At 37.7% G+C, this 23,874-nt stretch overlaps 1 protein-coding gene across 10 annotated transcripts in view; it reads right to left on the minus strand.

The window, feature by feature from the left end:
• Nucleotides 1–1,539: 1,539 nt before the first annotated feature.
• LOC126866102 (protein kinase shaggy-like) overlaps nt 1,540–23,874 on the minus strand; it is a 62,021-nt gene continuing 39,686 nt past the window's right edge. For 6 of the 10 annotated variants that reach the window (XM_050619255.1, XM_050619254.1, XM_050619256.1 and 3 more), the window contains 7 exons: nt 13,624–13,814; nt 12,662–12,745; nt 11,884–11,922; nt 10,647–10,757; nt 9,991–10,228; nt 8,876–9,069; nt 1,540–6,847 (listed from right to left, as the gene is read on the minus strand). In XM_050619255.1, the coding sequence (XP_050475212.1) occupies nt 6,476–6,847; nt 8,876–9,069; nt 9,991–10,228; nt 10,647–10,757; nt 11,884–11,922; nt 12,662–12,745; nt 13,624–13,814 (1,229 nt within the window). In that variant the 3' untranslated portion in view covers nt 1,540–6,475. Of the gene's footprint in view, nt 6,848–8,875; nt 9,070–9,990; nt 10,229–10,646; nt 10,758–11,883; nt 11,923–12,661; nt 12,746–13,623; nt 13,835–21,353; nt 22,518–23,874 lie in introns of those variants that run through there. The other 4 variants (XM_050619252.1, XM_050619253.1, XM_050619257.1 and 1 more) reach the window with 4 other exon arrangements.

The raw sequence follows: 23,874 nt of genomic DNA on the forward strand, positions 1-23,874 counted from the left end.
CTTAGTGAAATTAAATTTTAATTTATTGTGTTCAAACCTAATTGTTTCGTAATATCGAACCACGAACAAATTCGAAAAAATTCCGCAACATTCATCGATATCTTTACCACAGTATAAAATTCGTTTGTTAACCAAAACGTCTGAGTTCGTTTATATTTCGTATTTTACGCAATAAATGTCGTGTAAAACATAGAATAGAAATTAAGACAAAGTGCTTTATAATGAAGCCACTCGATCCAAGCTATCATTGGTCACCTATATCCCAATCGTACCAATTGAGAGTTAAACGACGTAAAATAGGGACTCAATTTCATCCTTATGTACATGCACGACTGTTCGTGATCGAGATCGGAAAAGGGATGCGTGCTGATTAAAGTCTTAACTATTTTAGTTCTACTAGTACGAATCAGGAATCTACTAGTACGTTTCGAAGATGGACCAGAGAAAGTGGAACGTCTAGAACAGTTGTCGTTTAGAATGAAGTACAAGCTCGGGTCTTGCGATAGACTATTTTCCTGTTAGAGCGTGATAGGTACAACTTAGTCGTTTCTTCAAAGATATTACAGAACCGACCAAATATTGGAATTTGGATTTTGGAATCGTGTAAATTAGTTGATCAGCCTCTTAAATTAGTCGCATGTATCGGAAATCATACGAAAAAATGCTTACTAATAAAAAATACTCGAAAATAGATTCGATGAAATGTTCGAACGATGGTGCCACGTTTATCAATGAGATTGTTAATAATCGGAAATTATATCGTACAGCTGTTTGCCATTTTAATTCGACTTGTAATTATTTGTAACAAAAGAAGATGTTACACGATAAACGTAAGAGACACGTTAGAAAATGAGATTAGTTTCCCAGGATTACAAAGAGTACTGATAACATTGAGCCTATAACACGTGAAGTTTAATACGAAATTTTTATTGCGTCGTTCGTTCAAACTTTACATTCGTGTAGAAACGAAATTACTCGTAAAAAAAGAATACAGTTTTTTTTTTTTTGTTTACCATCCACTCGAACCAATCGAAAACGGAAGCAAATATAATTCGTTTATTTATTGACGAATTTCGTATTAAATTAATCACTATTATAATTTAAAAACATACTTGTTCTTAAAAATATCGTAATATATATATATATATATATATATATATATATATATATATATATATATATATATATATATATATATATATATATATATATATATATATATATATATATATATATATATATATATATATATACACACACATATACATATACACACACACACACACACACACATATATATATATATATATATATATATATATATATATATATATATATATATATATATATATATATATATATATGTATATATATATACACTCCGCAGTGAAATGAATTTACAGATACAGAGTTTCTTCCCCTCGTTTTGCTTTTAAATCGATTACTCACCACCGTCATAGTTCGTACGATACGAAGAACTAAAACGAAACGGTACGAAATCGGAAATGATCGTAACTAGACTGCAACTTTTATGCAAGCTTGTTTTCTTTTTCGTGGACACAAACAAAAGAATAAAACTTAAATAGAGATTCGTTTTACCCATTAAAAATTACAACGAGTTTACTACTTTGAATGCTTTATATATTTCGGTACATTATATGCATTCTGTGCATCTCTTTGTATCTTTAAAACTCTGTAGGAATGCATAAAAATCCGCAGTCTAATCGTAACAATAAACTACAATTCATCGCAATTCAAGCGTTTGCTGTTCATCAAGCGTACAATATCGGACATATACAGTGCTTAACTACGCTACTTTAGCCACGATCGTTCAAAACGTGCAATTCGAATAGAATTCTCGACTTAATTTTTTTTGTTTCTCGTGAATAATACGAACGATTAATGGTCCATCTTGGAATTTCCGTGGAATCAGCGGAAAAATAGTAGCTTTTTTTTTTTGCAAATAGAAGTAGCTACTGGAGCATCAGGGATAGCCCATGACGATAATCTCTAATTCCATGTTCGAAGCTCAGTGGTTCTCAAAGGAGGTTTCTAATTCTTCATACATGATCAAATAATCATTTCTGTTCCACAGAGACACTTGATAAGGATATCATAGATTTATGATATTTGTGATTCGTCCAAAGCATCGAATCGAACGCAAAATATTTGATTCGTGGCTTTAATTAACGACAGAAAGCCATCGCTAAATCTCGCTCGATCGGTACAGCAGCGATTAAATATACGTATACCTCTTGCGAGTTAACTTCTTTTTTTCTCTTTCTCTCTCGCTCCCTTTTTCTCACGTATATACATATGCACACCACACACGCATACATATATGCATATATATACATATTAAATTACTTTATTAATTTGTTTTCTTTACACAATTATTACAATTTATTTACTAGGTGATTCGAAACGGTGCGACATGATGATAGTAATAAGAAGACAAAGAAAAGAACAAAAAACTGGTGGTCTCTGTAGTGGTAACGGTGATGAAAATGTCAGGCAAACGACGAATATAGTTGTTCTCGAAGAGTCAATTAATCATTTTTTTTTCCCTTTCTCTCCGTCTAAATCGCGTTTCCCTCCATGTCACTTTCACTTGCTCCCATCTCTTTCACACTCTCACGCGCATCTTCCATTCAGCTCGTCTTTCTCTCTTTACAACAATGCAGCAATATCGTTAACTGCTATCGTTAAAAATTAATCTACATATTTATATAGATGTACACACATATACGTAATTGAATCGTATGCACGTATCATATGTATATACCTATACGTATGTATATGTATATTATATACACACACATATATGTAAGTATTTATATATATAGACTTTCAGTATTTTACATGGGCTCTTCCCTCACCTGATGATTTCCCTACATTTTGCAAATGTTTGTGTAATGTATGTTTGCGTGTATGTTTGTAATCGAATAACGCTAGAGTCTCTCGAAAGAAGCAAAAAAAAAAAGAAAACGAGGCAAAATAAGGAAATGTCGGTGTCCATTCACTAGTAATTGCACGGAATACAATTTAATTCACCTAATTTAACGTGGATTTCATCCCTTTAATCATATACGATTCTCATATCATGATAATCATATCTTCCTTCTTCTCAGACTATGAATTAACTTTCTGCCTTCTCTAACTGGTAACAAAATAATGTTCAAAGCACGCAAAATCGCAGAACACGTGAAAGACTGGATTAGAACTAAATCGATGAATTTCTTTATTAATCGAATAATCACGACAATTAACCAACAATTTATACTTCAGGTTGTCCATGAATTTTTCACATTCGTCTTTTTTACTCTTGTTTCCTCTTTATCTATTTTATTTTGTTCTACCTTTCACAGTTAGATTCGTGACCATTTTTCGGTTTCTCATCAGTCGGGAAGATCAAAATTAATAATCTCCGTTTGAACCTGTTCGGTCGATAACTCTTCCTCTTGTTTTTACGCACGGATATCACGTCTCCTTTTTTTCAAGATGTCGGTTGACAAGGAGAACGAAGATACATCAAGCCAGCTGCTGCCTGAACATATAAATAATTTAAATCTACAATAATTACATATTTCTTCTTTTCAATCATATATGAAAACTATATCGCATGCTTATGTAATCTGTTCGAGCTTCTCTGAAGTGTCCTCGACAGCTATATAGCTTGCCTAATGTTTCTTTCAAGGGATCCGTTGTCTCACGGCGGAAAAATGATGGCTCGATTATTAAGCAAACGCAAAACTAATGGCGCCTATGGAATCTCCAATGTACGCTTGGAATTTTTTGTGATCAAAGAATTTTTTGTGACGAAGTTCATAAACTTTGAAAGAAACGAATCATTATATAATTATCTAAATAATACATTGTATAATTTTAAACAAAAAATGAAGAGGCGACCATTATGTTAGCATATACTTAATGCGTATGGATTTATGTGCGAGTAAGTGCTGGAAAGATACCACCATTATTAAAAGTGCCACGATCGACACATATCTGAACATCCTGTTTTTTCTTTTTCAACGCAAAAACGAGAAATTATCCTTCGGTCGTCAGAACGCAAAGACTCGTCTTCGTAATTTTCATGATCGTGTATCAAAAATCTCATGTACTTCCCTCCGTTTTCGTTTAGACTAGAGGAAAAACGAAATCGATGAATTCACCTAACTGTTCAGCTAGTAATGAAGGAAGCTGTCCGTGTTAATTGTTTAAAAACGTAATCTACATCATATCAACGTTCGTTAAAACTCTGAAACAAATGTCTTAGCATTTCTCTTTCTCTCCCATTCTCACTCGCTTGCTGTCCCTTTCACTCTCCCACTCATACTTCCACCCACGTTCTCACTCTGCTACCATTCTATTTTCTTTCTTTCTTTTTCGTTTTCCCTGTTCTTTTAATCAACGTTCGTCTTTTCCCTCTCTTTAAAAGGAAAAAAAAAGGAAAAAAGAAAGGAACTAAATGATCGTTCGGTATGGACTTTCATCGGCAGCCTCTCTTTTCTGATTTCTTGCGGCGCGATATGATATGTAGAAACGTGCAAAATGGCGGCTAGGTCACGCGCGACATGCCCGGAAGGGTTCAGGGGTTCTTTTCTTTCGTTTTGTTACCGTTCCGCAGAATTGAAATTCATCACGCAAAATGCACAAATTTCCTTCGTACACCTCTTCTTTCATCTTACAATTCTCCAAGACTACCATAGACGAGACAGCGATCTAGATATTAAAAAAGGTTCAACAATCTCGATCGAAGAAATTCAGAGGCCTCGTACGACTGCGCTTTCTCTATCGCGGGCATATAAAGTATGCTAAGTGATGCGCACGAAAGGATAACTTCATAATTTGCTTACAAATCTTGTTCTTACTTTTTTATCCGTCTGTCGTTCACACGCTGATACAGAAAAAAGAAGAGGACATTCGAAATTTGTCGAAAAACTAAAGCACTTCAGGCGTAAGAAAAAACAATTTGTGGCCATTTAAAAAGAAAATCGCTCTCTGATGCGCAGAGCTTTGTCGCGTCTGGTGAAAAATATCGCTCGGTGAAGCCGAGGGTTCGGTAAGACCAACGACAGAAATATATAATGATAAACGCGCGACGACTAAATCGAGTTGATTCATTCATTGAATAGAGGATCGTATTCCGACATATTTTTCTCCTTTTTCATCTGCTAATTATGGTGCTGGTATACGCAGCATGTCTCACGTCGCGGAAATTCGTCTTACGATAAATAGAGATTGTGCACGCAAATTACTAACGTGTGTGTTTATGTGTGTGTGTTTGGTGTTCAATCGTGACATTCTCCGCGTGAAAATTTCCCTATCAGTTGCGACAGCATCGATCGGCGCTTGAATCTTGAACACAATAAGAATATTATCTATGTAACATGCGTGTTCTTTAATACAATATAATGATAAGTATTGTAATCGTCATTTCCCTTTTTCCAGTTCGTTGTTACGCATTCAAGAGGAAACGTCCGAGTCTCGGTTCCTATCCATACTGTTCTTCGCGAAAGCTGAGAATCTAGCGATCTCTTTCTCATTGAATCACTAAAATTTGTCGAAGCCCGTGTCAAAAGGCAGGTGGCTCTTGTATCTCTTTAATAATCGCGATGATCGTGTATCTGTTTGTGTGTGTATGCGCGCGCGCGCGCGCGTGTGTGTGCGTGTGTGTGTGTTGTCGAATTATGAGATGACGACGAGGCAAGCAACGTAACGCGCTACTAGACATAGTGTATCATAGATTACACATCGTTTGGTTTGTCTTCAACTAGAAAAAGTTCGCGTTCGTTATTATCTTTCTTTTTTTTTTTTTTTGTTGTTTTGTTTCTTTCTTTCTTTGTTTATAGCAATTATCAATTAAAAGAGGTTACGAGCCAGTTCCTATAACATATATATACATTGAATTGAATTGTCTGTTATGCTGTTTTTGGCAATAAGGTGGCAATCAAGCGTTCGCACACGCCACTCAGAATTCGAGGTGTCCTCAGGCAAAATTGTTATAAAGAGGGGAACTATTCATCTTCTTTATTCAATAATCCTATAATATTTCGTCGTTCGTGTTTCAAGCGAACAAAGCTTAAAATACCACACTGGTATCGCCATTTGCATAGAGTTCAAAAAAATTTACAATTGGGGATTCTTTGTGTTATGTGTATGTTATATCGTCTATGGACATCCTCCTCAGAAGAATATCAATCTTCCTTCTATTCTTTTTTTTTTTTCGTCCTTGCTATACCGTACTTGAATTTTTTTCTTTTTTCGTTTCTTTTAAGGCTAGTTTCTAACACGCGAATTCTTGGCTTTTCCTTTCTTTTTCACTCTCGCTCCCTCTCCTTCTATCGTTATATCTCTCTTTTTCTCCTTCTCTCATTCTCTCTTTCCCTTTCTCCCTCTCCCTCTCTCTTTCTCACTCTCTCGCCGTGTTTTCTATCGTTTGTTGTTTAATTAAACGTTAAAAATAGAAAGCAGCTTAAGCCATGTTCGACTGGCCGGGGTCTGTGTTCTTTGAAGAGGACAGCGTGTTGGTGTTCACGTTATTATCACTAGAGTTACCGCTACTCCCCGCGACCGGTTCCGACTGGCCTCCAGGATTTTCCGAAGTCTGCATGTACTTCGGTTTTAGGATCGAGTTTAGCGACGGTTGAATTCGTAGCTCGTACTCTGTAAAGTTAAACAAAGGGGGAAGCTCTCGCCCATTTGGTAATCGCGTCCCCTGCTCCCGAAGTTCGTCGAAAAACGGATGAGCGCACGCTTCCAACGGTGTGATCCGGCCGGATGGCGTGTACTCCAAAAGTCCAGCGACCAACTCCATCGCTTCCGGGGGTGTGCGTGCCCTGAACACCTGTAATCATCGTCGTCGTTAGTTTCGATCTGTCCTGGTAAAATTTTCATGGTTAATCTGTGGCTAACAAGGAGAAATCTCAAGATGATCTTGTTTCTCGATGTTAATTTCTGTTACTGGACGAAGGTTCGTTAAGAAAGAAAAAATTATTCCTCGGGATTTGCCCACTTTTTACAGTAGCGAGGATTTTACAGTAGAGGCAAGAAATTTTGTTCGTCTGTTCAGGGTTACGTAGTCTCAATATACTCACTATTAGATTGTGCGTGTTCATGCAAATGTATATTTTTATGAGAGATTTATAGCGAAAAAGTGGATGATCAGGAAGTAGCCTTGACTTAAAAAAAAACTTTTCACCTCCACCATAAGAAATCGCATAGCAACACAAACTGAACGAAATCCTATACCACAAAGCAATAAAAAAACGGCAGCAATACGTTCCGCTTATAAGTTCGTTTGAAGTTTCGTATCTGATCGGTGTATATTAGGTATATTACAATCGATATTAGTAGTGATGAACCGCTTCGGTTTTGGTATTTGTTCTCGTATAAAAGTTTATCCACCCGAGGAGCTGACCGTTCGGGAGGCGAAGTCAGATTCATTCGATGTTCACTGCTTTTTATCTGTTCTCTAATAAAATGTGTTTACTCCAGGAGAATATAATTCGTACAGAGGAAGATCGTTCGATACATGAAATTAACGATCCATAAAAATCGTATCATTAAGATACTCGGCAGGCACAAAAGCAGTGCGTGAGAATGAAAGAGATGATAAATTTAGATCTTACAAACGGTAAGTTGGTTTCGCAGACAGTCTGTTGTCGCTCTTTACAATGTACAAGAGAGGAAAGAAAAGAAATGAAATGGAAAGAAAAGGAAAAAAAAAGAAAAAAAAAGAAAAGAATAACTGCATACCATTTTCAAGTCAGTGAAAAATATTTTTGTTCACCACCAGAACATTAGAGTAAGTGATACACCGAGATTTTGAACAGATCTGTTTCTATTTAAAAAGTTAGTAACGTGGATGATGATGATGATGATGATGATGATGATGATGATGATGATGATGATGATGATGACGATGATTATGATGATGACGATTATGAGATAGAAAAATGGATATTACACATGAGTTCGAGAAAAGATGCACGTCGAGCGATTTGTGATGCGAAGAATCGAAATGAAGGTGGTTTTTTTCAATCGTCGAGGCTCGTCGTCCTCCGTTCGACACAGCGGTAACTGAGCATCGTATCCAGCTTATTTCTTACCGTTTCAGATGCTGAAAATGTTGGTTATACTGGTTAGTAATATCACGGGCTAGAGAGAAAAAAAAGGAATATTTGCCAGCCAGTAAATGATAAAGACACATTGCTTTTTGAACAGGGGACCACTTACTCTAATCTTTTGGTGCTCCGTGGAACACTTTAGTCCACTCATTCGTTGAAGCATAAACTGTAACCACGAGTAACCATGTGTTGATGAATGTGATTAGAGCCGATTTGTTAGTTAGAAGGAACAAGACTGCGGAACAAGACCTTACCCTTCAACGATTCCATCGCTATTCTTTGCAATTTTTTTCACACAATGTGATCACAAGAAACCTTATTAACGCAATAATGTTTCCCTTGCAAAGGGATCATGTGAAGAGCGTGCACTGATTTAGATATTACGTTTTTCTCTTTCTCTACGCTAGTTTTACGTTTGCATAGACATTAAATATTTCAATTTTAAATGAAATATCTTTACTCCTGCGAGATATAATTTCTAACGAAAATAACATTTGGCAAATCACCGAATATCTATGCAAACGATGTTGTTTCTCGGTAGACCTACTATTCTTATAAATTCTCTAAATCATTGAAATCAGAGCACACCAGATCATCTGTTTCCCCCGTTAGTCACGAAACCGCCAAACATGTACGCAGTACGCAGTTACGAAATTAGACGAGCTACACGAAAACCCGTCTCGACAGTCTAACGTATTGCGCACAAAGAGCGCATAATACAACGAGTAGATCAGATGATAGGCTACCTTTTGCCACGGGTGCGCCTTAATCTGTGGAAATTTGAACTCGGTATAGTTGGGATTCATCTCACGTATCTGGTCGCGTGTAGGTGTGCCGAGCACCTTGATGATCTCGACCAGTTGATCCACGCCACTATCTCCGGGAAATATCGGTTGGCCGAGCAACAATTCCGCTACCACACAGCCTGCGCTCCATACATCTGTAAACACGATAAAACTTTTTAATTAGACATATAAACGAAAGAAAAGAATAAATCTTTCTATTTTCTGTCCCGCCCTTTTCCTGTATTTTATATTTTATATTTATTTTATATATATTTTGTGTGCCATATTTCTTTCTAGTTTATCATATTCATATAAGTAAAGTGCCTTGACGCATTGCCAGCCAATCTTTCAATCTTTAACGTAATAAATAGACTGCGGATGTTTATGCAAATTTATACTTTCATAAGCATGACTAAAAAAACGGAACTTAAATAGAACCGCAAATACTGTTACGGGGTCGATTCTGTTCCTCTTGCATGATTCTTTGTCCATGCTACGTACATTCTATATACATTCTATACAATTCTACACGTACGATGTATTTAGATCTGTACGAGTCGAGGCTACGGAAACGACTGGCTGCTGTCCTTTCTATTTAATCAATATCCCGGATATAGGTAAAGTCGTCTTCTTGATTTTCTGTTACGATACGCATTGCCTTTAACGTTTCACGCTGCGGCTGTCGGATAGTTTTGACGTTCCACATTGTGACTTTCGAACTTTCAAATATCCAGAATTCTATTATAGCAATCTGCTTTACTTTGGATATTTTGCGCGCTTGTACATATCGTGTATAGCCTACGTTTTTACACGCTCCAATATCTTTCAAATTTGGAATGATTTTCGTACGTATCGAACAAGTAAGAGATTTTATAAAAATTTACTAAAATACCTTCAAAATACGTAGTTTAAGCTGATAAAATTCGAACGTTCAAAGAAGGTTAAACAACCTTTTATTTACAATTAACCAAACTGGTATTCTGCTAGGCACATGAAACAGTCTACAGTACACCATTCAATGAATTAACTAGAATTGAATGATGTTAACAATAAAAATAATACATAAGTAATCGTACCAATCTTCGTGGTATAATCGATAGCACCAAAGATTAATTCGGGTGCGCGATAATAACGACTACAGATGTAAGACACATTAGGCTCTCCTTTGACCAGATGTTTAGCAGAACCAAAATCACAGAGCTTCAAGACACCGGATTCTGGGTCCAGGAGTAGATTCTGTGGCTTGATGTCCCTGTGACAGATCCCCAGCGAGTGGATGTATGCCAGAGAGCGGAACAGTTGGTACATGTACAACTGGAAATATATCACAAAAAATGATATTAGAATGTTATTAATGTGAAATTAAAAATGTTCCGATTATAGCGACTGATGAATCGAATACGAGGAAAGCTTTAGTTGGTCTACGGTTTAATTGCGTCTGTCGATAATTATGGATAATTATTGTATGTCATATGATTATATGTAAGATCGAGTAATTTTGCAATCTATGACACGTCGTTCTGTAGAATGAAACGAGTTCGTATTATATGTATGAGCTGGTATATTAAAGCTGGTTGATTAAAGATAATGATATTTTTGAATTAAAGATGTCTTGGTTATTTATTTTTCAACAAATTGAGAATTATGCTGTATTCTATTTGAAATTATTACGTCATGTATAAAACCTCTTGCGGTAGTGGTTCAACGATTATTATTGTAATTTTCAGCTTACCTTAATGAAATTTATCGGTATGGTTTGCTTGCTTTTGTTATAATGCCGAGCGACTTTATACACTGTTTCAGGTATGTATTCCAACACTAGGTTCAGATAAACCTCGTCCTTCTAAAAGAAATCCGCAAAGTCTTTTGTTAGTACGAATCTACACCATCGACATACGAAGGTGTACCGTTTCAAAGGCACACGCGACTCGAGAGTAAATTCTTTTGCACGGCTTAGTTGCTTGTTTCATCGTAGAAAATCGATCAGCATGAATTTTACATGACGAATTACGCGAAGTGCCTTTGAACCGTGCACACGCAACTCCAGAAGATTATTTTCTATAACTAGTCAAGCTGCGTTAGCTACTACAGCTTGAATCAAAAATATAGTCACTCAAGGATACACTCCACTACTCAAAGTTAAGAAAAAACAAGAACAACGATTATAAAGTACCGTGCGAAAATTTTAGGCCACCCATCGAACAACAATTTTTTATATTTTTTTATTTCTCGGTGTCACTTTAGATTTGTCGTCTACTTCATAAAGCAGACGTTCGATTAAAAAATTACTGGTAATTTGTTTAAAAACATAATAACGGTATTTCACTGTTTCTTAGATCTTGTCGAATAATTTTTCAACAATCATTGAAATTTATTTTCTACTATTCGATATTTTGTTTTCAGTATTTCAAATAAATCGCATTTTTCGTTTCCTCCGTTCTGATTGATAGCTCATCTAAAATCTATCTAAACACGCGTTTTATAACATTTAGGCAATAACTGGACACAATTTTCTAATTTTCTAATGTTCCTTCCTCGCTCGTAAATATTTTCTAAAAATACGATTGATAAATATAATGATTGAATAAAGCTCGCTATCATTGATGGCCTAAAACATTTGCATCGTACTGCATCTCTATATAAAATCAGTCTATTTAGAAAAAATAAAATTCCAGAAATAATTGACACTGTGCAACACACGTGGAACCAAACTATGATTCGTAGGGGTGAGGGTAGAGTTTCCAATATGATTGGTGACGGGGCTGGCGGCCTTGAGCAACGAAGTTCTTTGACTCAGGCTATAGACTTCGTATTTAGTGTTCTACGATGTTCGCGGCTGACACATAACAACAAAAACGTGTTATCGTTTTTTTGTCGTTAATCTGTCTACGTGTAAGCGGAACTGCCTAAATTCTCTCAAAAAAAGGACCTCTCCGTCAAAACTACTGGGTACTCTCTTGTTCACTTACGTCCACATGAAAAACTGGATTAGTTGCGTTTAAGATGTTCTACAAAATAACACAACAACGTCGCATGCATTAAACTAACAATGAATACTTGGCGTTTTGTATCATTGTGTATCATTCGAGAGAAATCAGAAGTATCGCTCTACTGCATTTAATTCCAAAAGTATTCGAACAGTAGCAAACTGCGGCTCAAAAATCAATTAAATTTGTTTTTCTTTTTTTTTTGTTTTCTCAAAATGTTCGACAAAATTATACGTAATTATTAAAGCAAACGATATTTTAACGTGATGTTTAAAAAATTTTGAAGAGGATAAAAAATCTCGTTTAGCTTCGAGGATCAATCGTCTAAAAAAGACAATTTTAAGCGAATTTTAAGCGACAATTTTAAGGATTGAGCGAATTTTAAAACTGCTTCCCTGTAAAAAAAAAAAGATACAAAATACGACATCATATTCTTCCTTTGTACTCCTCAATTCTTTCGTAATTAACTCAGATATATCGCTGTACGGTTAAATTTTGTTACTATCCAAATACTTTTAGGTAATATCTGTATATCGTGAGTATAATCGAAGAAAAAGAAGAAAAAAAAAAGAGAGAGAGAAAGAATCAAGGGAAATAATTTGCGTGACGCAAGAAACGTTCGAATAAAAAACATTGTGTGAAAAGAAAAATCCACTTTCTTATGGAGTAGATCGTACGTCCAACAATAATTGCTTCAACGTTCAAAATTTCAATCGAGTGTACGGAATTATCGTTAAAAAGAATCTTAATAAATAGTTACCTTATCGCCACTGGAGTAGAAGAAGTATTTCAGTTTTACAATGTTGCAGTGCTCGAGACGCCGCATGATTTGTAACTCCCTGTTCTATAAATAAAAGGAAGGGAAAATCCGATTAATTCACGTAGTTCCTCGTTCGTGTTTACTTCGTCGCGACGACGGTGTTTCCCTTATCTTCGATTAGAATCGTTGTTAAGCACGTTTGTTGTTACATTCCCGAGATTTAATACGGAGATTGAGGTCGTGGATTATCGTTTCTCAAACATTGCAATCTCGCAAAACATAAATCTAATTTTATCGATACGTAAATACGACGATATTATACGGTCGTCTCGGATCGGACGAATTAAACAATTTCATCGAACAGCGATAATTTATCTCTACTCGTACAGTTTCCTTCCTTTTCGTTTTATCTCTACGACTATCGATCAAAGGTAAAAACTATAGAAAGATACAGCAGAATTTGTAAACGCATTCGAGGATTAAAAAATGAGAATTTACTTTTAAGTATAGGCTTGTCTTCGCAGACCCTCTGTTTCCGAATCGGAGCTACCTCGAATCGACGAATTACTATAATACGCGTTGGCAAATGATCTCTAGCCTTCATACAGCCTATATATTTCCAACATGCAGAAAAAGAATCTGTTCGTTCTATCCAGACCTTCGTCCGTTCCCTGCACTATAATTTCTGCTAATTTCTTACTGTAGAAAAATACAGATTGGTCAATCCGATCGTTAAATCCAGGTACGAACGACGACTAGTTTCTATCGGTCGAATTTCAATTTCAAGTTGAACGTTACTTTGTAATTGCAAATCGTAGTGAGAAACATCAGAGGATCTGCGAATTTATTTTTTTATTAATTCAACAATTAATACGCGTTTAGTTCGTCGTATCGGTTAGAGGTTGAAGGTGTGTCGAAATTATTAAGAAATTATTTATCGAGGAATTTTCTATTTCTCTTACCTTAAATCGTTTGTCTTGGAGAACTTTTTTGATGGCGACCAGTTCTTCCGTGTCACATAGTTTCGCTAGGTATACAACGCCGAAGCTGCCGTTACCGATTACTTTAGTGTCTGTATAGGAGATCTCTTGGGGACGATCTGGACCAGCACCAGGTGTAGCCACCACGGTTGTGACTTTGTTGCCATCTCTATCTGCATTATACATCACACCGCCCATAGAAACAATCGAAAACCAGAATGGTAAAGTACAAGTAGAAAGTAAGAAGGTATAGTAACGATTTGGAGTCGTATAAAAAAAAAAAGGAAAAAGAAAGAAAAAGAAAAATAAGGAAAAGATGAAATAGTAAATCGATTCTACGAAGCAATGGACTCATGCTCGGTGCTATAATTTTTGAAGGTTTTGTTATTCAAAGAATTTTATGAAACAGTTATGATTGTTCAACACGTTGACTGCTACGTAAGTTCACGCGAGGCTGCTCGTACCAGCAAATTAATCGAATGATTTAAACTCTGTAAACAATCCCGTTCGAGGAGATTTTCGATATTTTATAAAATGATTGAAGAATTTTATTTTTTAATAAACGTATGTTGCGTATCCGCGTTCAAAAGTATGAGAATCGTCGATGAATTTCTAACAAAACATCAGTAGATAATCCATTATGAAACGACAATTATTTCATGAAATTCATATTCCATTCGTTCATATTCAACTTTGATTACGTGAGTTTAGAAAAAGTACTTTTTCAAGAGAATATCGTCATATTTTTCCAACATTTTTCGAAAGCTAAACTACGTGTCATGTGGGAATGAACAATAAGCAAGAATCACAGTCAATGAACTTCAAATTGAAGTCAACGTGTTAATACTTAGTGGACTAGATGTATTGAGTTGGCAACTAAGTGATCGCGGATTTTGCCATTAGGTGGTATTGACAAAATCCGCGATCACTTAGTTGCCAACCCAATATAATACGCGTAGCTAGAAAATGGAAGGAAATTTATAGAAAGATGAAGTAGATCGAAGAAAATGCGCCAGGAATTTGAAAGTTATAAAGCGATACAGTTACGATTTATTCGACTATAATTTAAGCACGAAATAGAAATATTTCAATTACAGCAATAACGATTAACGTAAACTATGAATTCGTCGGAATCTTATCAATTGAAATGATCGTCATTTTGTTTCATTGCTCTTGTTTTCGAGTTAATCGCCGTAAACAGTATAAAATCCTACTTAAAAAAGAAATTCTAGAATCCTGTTCCACTATTCCCATTGTATCGATTTTCGATGCATCGTTTTCGAGCCGAACAACATCCTGCGCGGCCTCAAACTTGAAAACGATTTCGAGGAGCATCAACAAGGGGCCAGACACGAAAGAATGTACAACACAACATCGAAGGAGTCGCAGCACACAGTCGAAATAGCCTCGTCGTCGTGAAAATAGCGCGACGATCCGAAATAGCGCGATCGTCCATTCGGTTTTATTGCGGAAAAGTCAGCATCGAAAACGACTGCTCCCTGTTCGAAGACGAAACAATCTTGCCGAGAATTTTCGCGCTTTAACCTCGTCGTTAACCATTCGTTACGCTTGTAACGCCCAACCATAGAGCTGTATCGTTCGACGAATAAGAATTGAAGCAATGTTCGTTGAAAACATACAGAGTCGTTGCATACAGCAAAAAAAAAAAAAAAGAAAAACAAAAAAACCTTGAGCCGAGATCCAAAATATTTACCATCTACTTCGACGATAGACGATGAAAAGCATCGATACGATGAATTTGGAGATGTCGAGATTATTAAAAATTTACTGTATTATTTTTCGTACAGTTTTATCGAGGGACGTAATAAGAAAATGTTTGAAAGTCTGCGTAAAACACAACGTTATAAAGGCAACGTTAAATTTGCAATAAAATCGGAGGATATAGCATTATGGTATGATCGAATTCGTCTTGTTGTTCTTTTTATCTATCCGTTTGTTTCACCAAAAGAAGACCATGTAACCTTGAGATCTTGAGAAATATTGCAAGATCTTCGATAGAAAGCGAGGTTATCGTAGCAGCCGTTAGTTCATAAGATGATAAAAAAAAAAGAGGCTATTAAAAGAAGCGTAGTGTTTTGTAACTCGAAGGAAGTTCGCGAGCAGTTAACGAAGAAATAAGAACGGAGATCAGTGAAATCACTGCTTCCTCTTGCTTTATATCCGCCAAGGTCGTACAATCATCTAGAATTAGAGGGGAGATCTATGAAAATTAGTGTTTACCATAGAAATTCTCTAACGTTTTTACGGCGAGATTTCCCTATACGTTTCTACACTGGTGGCAACATCTGCAAGCTTTCATCGTCGATAAAAAAAAACACCGTGTTTATTCCTGTACATTCTTTTAAGAAGAAGTCTACCGACGATTTTGTTAAAAAATATTTATAGTCAGAAAAGGATGGCTACATTTTAGAAACGTAAGGGTAGCAAGGTTGTACAGAGATACGAGAGCTCTTGCAATCTTAATCCTTTGTACGTGAAAGCTGAAGAGAAGAAGAGAAATCTATAACCTATAACTAGTCAATACGTTGATATTGTTAGTCGATAAATAATTATGCGACAGAGCGCCAAAGTTCTTGAACCGCGCAGAGTTAATTAATGTTCGATTCTTGAAAACTTCAAATTATTACTTTAACTACGAAAAGATCGCTCATAGGATTTAAAGGACCTTCGAATTTAAAGGTTATCGTAAATCAAAAAACGAGATGGACCAACGAACGTAATCGATAAAAACAAACACCCTTTACCCTTGTCCTGCTTAACACCTAGAAGAAAGGAAAACTAAAACGCTGTTACAGTTTACACCGGTTGGATTCTTACACGGTTCGCGATTCTATTCTATTGCTCGATAGCAGCAGGCGCGTGAGAGGTATAACCTTGATAAGATGCGACGTAGGATAATGCGAGGGCCGCGTTTACAGACCGGTTTTCTCATTGAACCGCGGCTGAAAATAACCACGCGCCGCATAATTCAAGCGTTGTAACGCGACCGGGCCCGAAAATTCGCACGACCGTACCGGAAACCCGGTTGATGTCTCGCGATCGCGTTTATCGTCGTCGGATGAATCGAAACAGGCGCAGCCAACGATAACATGCCACGTGGGCCACGATTTACTTCTTGACATTTCGCCAACATCTTTCCCTTCGGTTAACCTTTTCCTCTTCCGTATCGTCACCTCTTTCCCTCTTCACGCAGAGTATTTCCAAGTTTCAATGCAGAGTAACGCGAACCGGCAGAGAACTGGGCGCATTTGTGATTTGTTTCTTTAACAGTTTGCGAACAGTTTCAAGGCGAATAGGACGTCGGTCGACTATCGTTGGAGAAATTTCAGGTTGAACGATTTTGGTAATTTCCTAGGGAATGCGAGGCGTACGAGATTGTAGAGGAAATGGTGACCTTTGGAATATCGTTAGGTTGATGCATAGAAAGTGTTGGTTTCCTGGATTAATCTTTAATCGCGCGTAATTTCGTCAAAATATGTATGTATATGGTGTCTTTAATCGAAGAAATTAATCGCATTGTTTCAAATTTACAAGGATTATCAATTCTTGAACTGCAAAAATCTTGAAACGAAACTGTCGTAGTTTTCTTGTTCAAATAATTTATAGATCGAAGATTGTTTAAGCGGAATACATAGAATGTCCTTGATTTTCTCCAAATGTATTAGGTTGTCCGAAAAATGTCTCTCTTTCGCAAACGTGTCTTTTACAACAATGCACCTTCATAGAAACGTGAAACCAAGTCTGTGAAACGTCGCGGTGTTTATCTCAGAACGGAACAAAATGGATCGTACGTAATTCGACAAAATAATATAAAACAAAAAACGATTTATTTATTGCGCGTCTATCATTTCCTCGTAAAATGAAAGAAACTTTTCAGACAACCTAATACAATGAAAAGCATTTACTGTCCCAATTTCTAAGAAGTAGTACACCAAAAAAGAAAGACAATTCCACTAAAATAAACATATTCCAAATTCTATACGCTTTATATAAAATTTGTATTTTTCTCGAATGTTTATGTCGGATCTACGATGGCCGAAAATATCTCAAGTACCATGATTTAAAATATAGTCGAAGTATCCAGAAGCTGATGCAAGATTAGTCGCGTCAACAGAATTTTAAAGGCCTTGAGACAGATATATGCTAACCTTGGTTCTAAGGAAACGTAGGAAACGTATCTCTGAAATTCGCAAAAGAGCCACGGTTATTTCGAAGTGGGAGCAAACTCCTAATTAGACTGTGAAGTTCCATCTCGCGAACCAGCTGATCGAAAAGTGCCAAGTCGAGGTGCGAAACATTACTAACGCTCGAAAATAGCGACAGCTCGTACATCAAAATCCTGAACTGCATCGTTCAGCACCTGTCCGCGCAACATTTCACGCGAATCGAACTTAGAAGATATTACAAGAAAGAATAACGAAGAACTGAACAATAATACGCCTTTAGAAGTAGAACCTTTAGACTTGGAATTACGAGAACCATGCGAAGATTACAATTTTCGTATCTTTTGACAATTAAATTAGAACGCTGCATGTACAAAAGAACTTGGAACTTTGTCTCTAATTAGGTTTTAATATCGTTAAATGTTATTAAATATCATAGAAAGTATAGTTATTTCCTGTTACACGCCTGTTCCTAGTAACACACCTGTTTCTAACAAATATATTACAATATATTACCTTTAAATCGTTTTAATTTTTATACTCGGCTCTACGAAGTAATGTGCAAGTATCAGCAATATATTCGATCTTGAATTTTTTTTCGGGGATATAGTTCCCTGAAATAGTTGGGCAATTACTATTGCCTAGTTTTTATTGGAGGATCCTTAGGGACACGCGGGAGACGAAAGAAGTGGGTCAACCGGCAGCGATCTCTGGCAAAAGTGCCGCTTGGATCGGAGCCGGCTAAATCCAGCGTGCGACAAAAAGTGCAACCCAAGGATCCGGATGCACGTCAGCCTCCCTTTTACCGCGTTACGCGCGCATCAGAGGATTCACGACCTTTTTCCTGGCCGTATCGCACGGGACTGGCAACCGTGTGACATTTTGCGGCCAACCAGACGATGCACAGCCTTTGGCTCAACGGTGCATCGTCTAAAGCGATTGCAGGATCATGGGGTAGAATAATCGCGTTTTCTTTGACACGCAGATTTCCGCTGATGAACCGAGTTCGCGCTAGTCGGTGTTACGAATCGAAAAAAAGCTCGCGGTAAGTAATTATTAACTCTCGACAATATACCAGCCCGATATTGGTTACGACAAAAGATGATCTGACAATAAATTTTCCGACCTGCCTCGATCTATTTGCGTTCAAATTCTCTTCAGATTCGTTCGAAGTATTTTCAGCGAAGAAATTTTCCGAGTACTGTTCCGAACTTTATCGTTTGCTTTGAAACGAAAGATCGTAGGCTTATTTTGTATGAAAAAATCTCGGATCTATTTATCGAAATAACGAGTTTCGAAGTAGCAACTTGAATATTTCAAAAACTTCTGAAACATCAAACATCGGTGCAATATTGGCGCGTCAAGGTGTTAAAACTGCACTTTATTCGCAGGTTTCGATCTCTTATCGCATGAAATCTCAGAAGCAACGTCGACGAAATTTGCGATCGTGCAAAATCCGATTTGCACACCAAACGCACGTTTCACGCGACTTTAGATCTGCATCGGTGTTTATCCACTACTTATAAACGACGTTAGGCAACGCTTTCGCAACAAGTATTGTCTCCTTCGCTTTGCATCAAAGGTGTTACTTACTATGCACTTGGATCGATCGAATAATTCGCAGCACGTTCTATCGATTGTACAAGTATTTCAAGGGTTATAGAAAACATCATCGACACAGAAAGTCTCGATTTTAAAGCAAAGCTCGTCGGTTATCCTCGCGCGAGAGCATGTTTCATATATGATACGTTATTCAGCGCAAGGGACGCGTGTGGTTTTGTTCTTCTGATTTTATTCTACGTGGTTGAACGTTAGATATCACGTTCTACAGTTTTATACAAAGAAAGAGCTTGCGACGGAATTAAATATTCAACAGTAGGAAGAAATTTCAATTTTGCAAAGGTTGGCAGCCTCTGGTACGCGACGAAGAAGAAAAGGATCGATCGGTTACACACATCGAGCATCCCGGCAAGCAAAAAATCTCTTTATCATTTTTATTTCACCTTTTCTTTTTTTCTTTTTCCTTTTTTGCCCCCTTTTTTTTGCCGCAACGTGTCAAGCCGACGTAGCCAGCTTTTGATGTATGAAAAAATAATTCCCGTGGGTCGATGTGTGTAACTAAAATAAATACGAATAACAAGGGATAAATGTCAGTGGGTCGGTGTATTACTTCTCGTCGAACAGTTTTTCTTTCTTTACTCATCTGTCTTGTGTTTCTAACCTTTCCCGCTCAAATGGCAGATGGCTTTTTAAAAACGCGACTAGATGTTTTGTTTAATAAACAAATTCATAAGCGTCATCGCGTTGTAGCTTTTTGCGTCATCCTCGTTTCAGTCATAATTTTCTCGATAAAATCGAGATTCGAGGATCAATGGGTAGAAATCTTCGCAAGAATTGGGAGCGGAAAATTAACGAAACAGAAAATTATTGCAAAAATGACAAGGTTCTACATACGAGTTATTATGATTTTTCTTCTCTAGAAAATAGGTACTTTGCAGTATGACGAAAAATACTACATAGCATTTCAAATTTCAAAATGTCTGCTTTGCGATATATTTGTGAATTAATCGAAACAAATAGAAGATGGAACTGGAGATTGTTAAGATGCATCTCGTTCCATCGAAAGTCAGAAATAACACAACTCGTCTCGAGGCGACTGACATGTTTGAAAAGCAAGAATAATCCAGTGTTGAATAATTTATCGATAATGTCTGGGTTCATTATACTTTAAAATATTCCGAGTACAGTGTACACGCCGAGATTAAAAAGCAGTCAAACTTGGTAGAAACAGAGAATATATTACGCCTACGGATCGTCAAAGTCAATGATCGATGATGATTTCAAGGCTAATTAGCGGATTTTAATAATCCAGATAAAATTGAGGTTACTCCAACGTTTAGAACAGCTGCTGAAGAGCATTCTGATTTAAAATCTCTCTTCTACTCTCCAATTACAAGTTTTTGTCAATTTTTACGAAGCGAGCACCGTACACGCAATAACCGAAGAATCCAAAGATGTTTCAACTAGAAACTTTAAATTCGACAAATTTTTGGTAATTTTTATAAGACGAAAAATCCACCGACGACCGGGCAAGAAGACGATGTAATTACAATTTTCAAATCTCGAACTTACAAATACAGTTCGTATAAAAACTTTTGTCGCAAATGTAATAGCTTTTGCATAAACGAAGTCTCAAGTCGAACTGTTACTATCGTCCCCTACGATTTGCCCTATTTTCCGTGGAATAAGAGATCTGCTACTATCACTGCGCCAACGTTTCCAATATGTTCTACTTGGAAATATCGAACCTCGAAGAGCGAATTTCTTTTTATCAATTTTTATCAAGAAATTCGAAAAAGGAGCTGTGAAAGAGAACTCAGAGAAATTTCACGGAGAAACATTTTCTCGAAAGCGGGAAACTTGGACGCGAAATATTATTTCGCGATTCTCGCGCGACTATGCGCTAACAAACCCGATTCCCACTGCCAGAACAACGATCATCCTTCGCCCTCCAGACGAGCAACTTACGTTTCCTGTTCTTCAGCCGGCGCAGGAACTTGCAGAACTTTTTGTACGCTGTGTTCGCCTCCTTGCTGCTCAGTTCCATCGCGCTCTTCGCCCTTTCATGCTTCTGCTGTCCAGACGGACAGAATTTCGGATAACGCCAATGCTGGCAAGGTTCTGACCAGTCTAGCGCGGCAGCTGGCGCCATTACACTTTACAAAATTCACTTAAAAAAAAATCCACCGAAAAAGAAAGAACACTTGATCGTGTGAATTTTTTCTTGGTAAAAAATACTCTGGTTTACCCGTCCGTTTTCGATAAATATCTCAGTGCGACAGAAGCTTGACGCATCTAGTCTATAATCGTATAGTTTACAAATATTCCAAGAGTCTGAAACTACTTGGAAGGTCACCAACAACTAATATTAACACCGTGTCAAGGTGCACGGCGTGGGTCATCGTAACTATGCCAAATAAACGATTTTCCACGCTGATCTCACTGCCTGTCTTTATCATGCTTCCGACAAGAAGCTGGCCAAACCAGGTAATTCGGGGCGACTCACACGATCGCCATTCAGCACACGGGAATGCCGCGTTGAAACGCACGAGCCTACACACCGGGTCGTACACGAATTCGCGCGTGCCACGAATCGTCAATAACTCCGCGATCTAGCTTACGTGTCGTGATCACGCGATCATTGTTCGTTTTCCGTCCGAGCCGATTTGTGAGACAGGAGGACAAGGTTCAAGACCGACCACCGTCTCCGACGATTTAATCGAACGACGTAACATCGATCGGTGTGCACGAACGACAGATTGCTTCCACCGATGACACGTATCCTTTGGAATGCTCAGCGAGTCTCCTTTGGACACCTTGTAACGTACAGATATTGTTGCTTGTCTCCGGATAAGGTTCCCTTTCGAAGATCTTCCAAGACTCGGATTTTCTCTCACCGAGCGTTCAACGATCTTTGGCGATTTTAGCAGATTTATTTGGGTAGAATCGTTACTGGAAGACTCGAGGAGATTCGTTGGCACGTATATCGTTATAATAGCTCAGGTTGAGCATCGATCGTCTCGCTTGCTTCAGACTACCGAGTTACGCGGAGATGTAATTTCTCCTTGTCGAGTGATCAGTCTATTTCGTTGGTTTCGGATCGGTTCTAACCGCTTGCTATCACCAAATAATACTCACGAAGGATAAAAACGAGTCACAGCGCGTGTGAATCTTTGGTCGAACGTATAACGTGTAAATCAACTTGAAGATTCCTCTTATCGAGTCTTCTTAGTGGAAATCTTAATCAAACGGTCCTCTTCCACTTTGGGAACGTACAACTTTCAAACCGCACGATCGGATCACAACTCACAAACTTTCCTCCAACACTTTCGGCTAATATGGTACTTCGGTAGAGATAGAAGACGACGGGGTGAGAATCGCGCGGTTAATCGTAGCGCGTTCTCAGGTTGACGAAACGAACTGGCTTTACGTGTCGAGATCACGCGACGATCCGAGACCTGGCCGATTTGTATCGCTGCGTATCGCTCGCGTTCCACGTAGCCAGCTCGCCAGAAACGTTCTCGTTCCACGGCGTCTCGGCACGCGACTAAACCGAACGCGTCGCCAATCGCCATTACCCGCGGAAGAATCAGCTTCCCGGAGGGGGGGAGGAAGACGCCGAGCGTCGCGGAGGGGGGAGCGAGCGTTGTACAACGTATAACAGATACGAGCCGCGAGAGCTAGCGATAAACGGTGCCTGGCCGCTTTTCGACTTTCCTGACTGCTGCTCTTCCAACGCTACCGTACAATTTCTTATTATTTTAGGGCGAATTTAGGTTGAGCGTTGTCTCTTCAGCCAAGTCTATACCGAATATTGGCTTTTAGGTTGAGTGATGCACTTTAGATCGAAATTAGGTCGAGTATCGTCTCTTTGACGGCTAACGTAAAATTCTGTGTCTTTTAAGGTAGATTCCTTCTTTTAGGTTAATGTCTTTTTTTAGATTGGTTCGTTTAGATCGAGTACCAACGAGTCTAACGCTAGACTCTTTGGATTTTTCGAAAGTTTAGCGAGAAATACTCGATAGCGTTAGATCTGAAAGCTTTTACCGGTCTCTCTATTTAGTTCAGCTGCTCTTCCATCGACTTACGTTACGTTTGTTGTTTCTCTCGCTGTTCTTGAGATTCGAACGATTTTATTTTTAGCATAACAGGTTTAAAACCGCGACAACTCGACGTACCCCGCAAAACACAATCTTGCGCTAAAATAGGAAAGTAAAGTATTTTTCGAGCACAAGTATTTCTTAATCTCGACTCAACGTATCAAAGTCACCTTTTTTCTTTTTTATCCCTCGATTCTCGAAAATCTTTTTCTATCGCATCCGCGTGTTTTCCGCTTGATCAAGACCTTATTTAATTCCGGAAGCAGATAAGATAATTAACATCTGCATTAACGCGGATTACAGGATCAGCTTCGAGTCGGTCGTTCGTTAATCGATTAAACCCACGAAATCGACGTAATACGGATTTAAATATTTATCTGACGATCATT

Source organism: Bombus huntii, chromosome 5 (genome assembly GCF_024542735.1).
Source record: "Bombus huntii isolate Logan2020A chromosome 5, iyBomHunt1.1, whole genome shotgun sequence".
Taxonomy (NCBI): Eukaryota; Metazoa; Arthropoda; class Insecta; order Hymenoptera; family Apidae; genus Bombus; species Bombus huntii.